This window comes from Bison bison, unplaced genomic scaffold, assembly GCF_000754665.1.
Source record: "Bison bison bison isolate TAMUID 2011002044 unplaced genomic scaffold, Bison_UMD1.0 scf7180017864508, whole genome shotgun sequence".
Classification (NCBI taxonomy): Eukaryota; Metazoa; Chordata; class Mammalia; order Artiodactyla; family Bovidae; genus Bison; species Bison bison.
In genome coordinates this window covers 2,584,081-2,588,934 of record NW_011495064.1, presented here as the reverse complement: position 1 = coordinate 2,588,934, position 4,854 = coordinate 2,584,081, and the positions used below count along the sequence as shown (strand labels likewise).

At 53.8% G+C, this 4,854-nt stretch overlaps 1 protein-coding gene across 2 annotated transcripts in view; it reads right to left on the bottom strand.

Annotated features, from left to right (window-relative positions):
* Positions 1 to 850: 850 nt before the first annotated feature.
* Positions 851 to 4,854, bottom strand: part of MALL (mal, T-cell differentiation protein-like) — a 34,672-nt gene continuing 30,668 nt past the window's right edge. For both annotated transcript variants that reach the window (XM_010829565.1, XM_010829564.1), the window contains one exon: positions 851 to 2,399. In XM_010829565.1, coding sequence (XP_010827867.1) covers positions 2,337 to 2,399 — 63 coding nt within the window. In that variant the 3' untranslated portion in view covers positions 851 to 2,336. The remainder of the gene's footprint in view (positions 2,400 to 4,854) is intronic.

Sequence of the window (4,854 nt, the reverse complement as noted above, 5' to 3'; positions counted from 1 at the left end):
ATGAGGCTGCAAGAGTGGGACACAGCTGAGTGATAAACCACCACCACCGCAAAAGGCGTCTTAACACTGAGAAGAGAAATAATTTCACGACCTTAATGGTGGTGGAGTCATTTCCTATGGTTGCTGGAGAAAAGGCCCTTAACTCAAGGGGGCCCTGGTGCGTTCCTGCGGAGTTTGATGATGCAAGTCTTTAATGATCCTACTCACAGGGATCACAGGTTTCATCCTGCTGGCGCCACTGCGTCTACAGGTGCCCCAGAGCTGACCTACACCTTGCAATAACTTGCTCTAAGTACACCTGAACCCAAGTACATCTTAATCCATCAGCACCTTGACATAACCCCTCTTGACATATCTAATCTTGCGTAACTGCTTCTTAATGTGGTGTACCTTAATGTTACCCCACTTCCGCATAGCTACACCTTAGCCCGCCTGTGTGTGTGTTAGTTAGTCGTGTCCGACTCCTTGCGACACGGACTCTAGCCCACCAGGCTCCTCTGTCCATGGAACTTCCCAGGTAAGAATACTGGAGTGGGTTGCCATGCCCTCCTCCAGGGGATCTTCCCCACCCAGGGACTGAACCTGTGTCTCCTGCATTGGCAGACGGGTTCTTTACCGCTGAGCCACCAGGGAAACCATTCTTACTGAAGTGGAAATGATGCCACAAACCCAAACGCTGGAGCCAGATGTGGCATCTCGGGGCAGCTGCCCGTGAAGCAAGGCTGGGTGGGCTGGGCCTTGGACCTCTCCACAGGTTGGGGGCGTGGGGTCTCAGTACAGCTGCTGTTGGGACCTGTGCCGTGGTGTCCAGCCCCAGTGGTGAGGCCACAAAAGAGACGAGCTCCAGGCGTCACACTGTAGAAACCACTTTTATTTGGATGTGACTGCTCAGGAAATACTGAACATCCCACACAGATGACGGGCCAGAAAGTCACAGATGAATGGTGACTTTTCAAGCTATGGGGTGATTAGAAGGTGAGCCGTCAAGGCATGAAGCCAATTTTCTCTCTGGTGATCTCCCCGCCTTCCTGACCCTCTCTCCCCCAGGAGCAGAAAAAAGTTGATCCAAAACTGTAAGCCCTCGAACCGGCTCAGACAAATCACTCCCACATAATAACTTATTGCATTTCAAAATGGCAGCAGGTCCACACAGCTGGGGGCTGAGCACTGACTCTCCTCAGACTGAGCCAGACAGACGCCTAGACCCCCAGCATGGGGCCAGAACTGTCAGACAGCACAGCCTTCCTTTGAAAACAATTCAGCGCGGGATCCAGCACCGTGGTTTACGTTTCTCTGTGTCTTTTCTTTGAGAATGCCCTGGGGCACACGTGCCTTTGCACATCCCGGCCCCCTGGAAGCCCTCCACTGCAGGAGGCTGGCTGGACAGTCCAGGCCCCACCCAGCTGGACCACTGTGGGGAGGAGGCTCGCGAAAGAGCAGGGACCCTGGGATGGGGTCCTTTCCAGCCTCCTTGATATCCTCTGTGTGACCGGAGCCCAGAGGAGAATCCTGGCACGTAATGTCCTTCTTGCTTCCTTGATGGTCTTTTCTGAGGGACAAGGAGTGGGTCCCGCAGGCCTGAAGTTCTCTGAGCAGCCTGACTTACTGAGAATCGGAAAAATGGGTTGTAGCCTTCCCTGTCCGACCCCTCCTCCCCTCCCTGGTCTTGGTATATAACAATTTTGCGGTCAGTCCCTTATTTTCCCCACAAATCTACCCTCAGATTTCCCTTGGCTCCTACAACTGTAGAGGAAAGAGGAAGGGGGCATGAATTGGAGTCAGGCAGTGTGGGAGGGGGTAGCGGGTTTGTACACCACTGCACCGAAGAGGCAGGATCCCGGGACAGGAGCAAGGTCTGTGGTTCTTCAGAACCGAAGGCGTTGACAGCACCATTTTGATTTTAAAAAAATAATGAAGGTTCTCATCAGTCAGCTGTGGGGACGCTCGTTGCCGAGGCAGATCCCCAAACAGGCAAGATGGTGATAGACCTGGAATTTTCCACATGAGATGTTTAGTTTTCTAGAAGAGCGAGGGTCATTGTCAGATAATCCCAAGAGACAATTACTTTCCCTGGGCCAAACAAAACAAAATGAAACAGCAACAAAGTCCTCCCCCCACCAGCCTTTTCATATTCATCACAATGAATTAAAATGTCCAAGCAGATCTGCCAGCGTGTGATTTCATCGCTCAGTCTGAAAAGATGGTCTGTGGATCCCGTGATGTCATCGTTGGTGAGCTGTTTATCATCCAGATGGCGAAGGCTGAACACCAGTTTTGGAAGCTGACACTCCTGGTTTTGAAAGAGCATCTTCCACGTCGGCTGGTCCCCTGCTTCTTCAGTGGTAATAGATGCTGAAGGCATGCAGGATGTAGAGCAAGGTGGTGACGAAGGCAAAGAACTGGAAGAGCCAGGGAGTTACTGCCTTAGAGATGCTGGCAGTCACTACCTGCTCCCAACCCCACACAGGCCCATGGCAGCCTGGATGGCCCTTGTTTTGACCCTGCTTCACCCACTGTCTGCCAGAGCCCTGCCTGGCCTGAGGGCAGCAGCCACGGGGCAGCCCCTCCACCCCCTCGTCCCATGGTGGCTGTGCAGCAGGACTCTCGCCTGCAGACCTGGGCCCCTCTACCTGTCAAAAAGTGGGCCCGTCTCCACGCCCGCCCTGGGTGCCCTCGCCTCTTTCTGGTCACTCTCCCCTTCCTCCACCTTCAGCCACAGTCTGTGCTCAAACGACAGTTGCACTCACAGGTCCAGAACTCAATTCTAAGTACCACCTCTTAGATCTTCAGAGGCTCAGAGGCCCCACAAGCTCTCTGGTCAAACTGAACTCCTGAGTTTCCCTCACAAGCCCAGTTGATCCCAGGATCCTCATCTCGTCCAGCTAGTCAAGCCCAAAACCTGTGCTCCCCCGACCCCTCCCTCCCCAACGGCCATGTCCAAAGATACCCCACTGCACTGTCTAATGATCTCTCAGTCCAGCGGAGGACTCCATCTTCACTTTGCCCCACCCTGTCCAATCATACTCTGTTTCATTCATTCATTCAACACATATCTTGTAAGCATCTGCTATGGGCTTCCTCGGTGGCTCGGTGGTAAAGAATCTGCCTGCAGTGCAGGAGACGCAAGAGAAGCAGAAGACGCGGGTTCAGTCCCTGGGTTGGGAAGATCCCCTGGAGGAAGGCATAGAAGCCCCCTCCAGTATTCTTGCCTGGAGAATCCCATGGAGAGAGGAGCCTGGCGGGCTAGGGTCCATGGGGTCGCAAAGAGTCGAATAAGACTGAAGCGACTTAGCATGAGCATGCGTGCTTCAAGCACAACCATGGATCTAATGGTGAACAAAAATTCAAAAATTCCTATCCTCATGGAACTTGCATTTTAGTGGCACATGCATAAAAGACCCAAGATAAACCAGGAGAGAAGTAGGAGCTTCTACTCTGAGCGGGGCTGAGTGGCAGCCTCACCGAAAGGTGACAAGTGAGAAGAGAACAGAAGGAGGTGAGGGAGCCGGGAGCTGAGGCCCAAGTGAGAGCATCCAGGGACAGCAAGGAGGCTGGTGTGACGGGGCCCCTGAGCAGGGCGAGCAGCACCCTGAGTGGCGGGAGGCAGAGTGGCGCTGGGCTGGGGGGCAAGAAGGCAGACAAGCAGGAAAGGCATCCTGGAGGGTCACTGCGTTGGCCTGGTATCTTTCTGACAAGGAGGGCAGCACCCCATATCACACCCCCTCCTGCTGCTGCCCGATCCCTGGGGAGCCCGACTGACACAGGACTTTTCTGGCCACAGAGACTGGAGCTGATGGGCTGGGACCCAGCCTGGGCCTTAGATCTTCCTGAGAAGGAGTGAGGAGGGTTAGGAGCACTTGTGGGCACACAGATGCACACTGCCGGTCATGTGAGCCACCTGCCACCTGAGGGCGCCATCCCCCCAAGAGAGGGAAGCAGCCACACTCGGCCTGGAAAGGCCGTCGGGCAGGCAGGCAGTGAGCCCGAGGTCCAGAAGTCCTGCTCGGCCCACACCTCGTCTGGACCACCTTGCCTTGGATTGCATCGGCCAATATGTAACCTCGTGGATGTCTGTCACTGAAATAGAAGGACGCAGGAACTTGAGCCGTGATGAGCAATTGAGCTCCATTCCACCAGCAAAGGGAGCCACTGAAGGATTTTCTTTCTTCATTTTTAAAATGAATTTTTATGTGGGCCATTTTGAAAAATCTTTAGTTAATTTGTTACAATATTGCTTCTATTGTTTATGTTCTGGTTTTGGGGCCATGAGGTATGATGGTCTTAGCTCCCCGACCAGGGATTGAACCCACGTCCCCTGCCTTGGAAGGTGAAGTCTTAGCCACTGGATTGCCAGGGAAGTCCTAAGGATTTTCAATAAGAGATGTGCATTTTGGAAAATTTATGTTTTGGAAAAACATATTCTGAGGGCAGCGTAGTTGGTATGAGTGAAGTGTTAGTCCCTTGGTCATCAACTCTTTGCGATCCCATGGACTGCCAGGCTCCTCTGTCCTGGAATTCTCCAGGCAAGGATACTGGAGTTGACAGACATGCCCTTCTCCAGGGGATCTTCCCGACCCAGGGATTGAATTGCATTGAAGGCAGATTCTTTACTGTCTGAGCCACCAGGAGGAGAGATGACACCTGCATGAGGGCTTGGCACCCTGTGAGCTTGGGCACACCTGACTGCCAGCACATCTGCGTGCACGCATGCGCTCTCACACACACGCACACACCCCCTCCCATCCCGCAAGACTCCTCCAGTCTGAGGATGTAGGGTCATCTGTTCCAGAGGAGACAGAATCGAGCCCCTGGCTCTCCCCCGCTGGCGGCGCCTGCCGGGATCTTTCCCAGCCC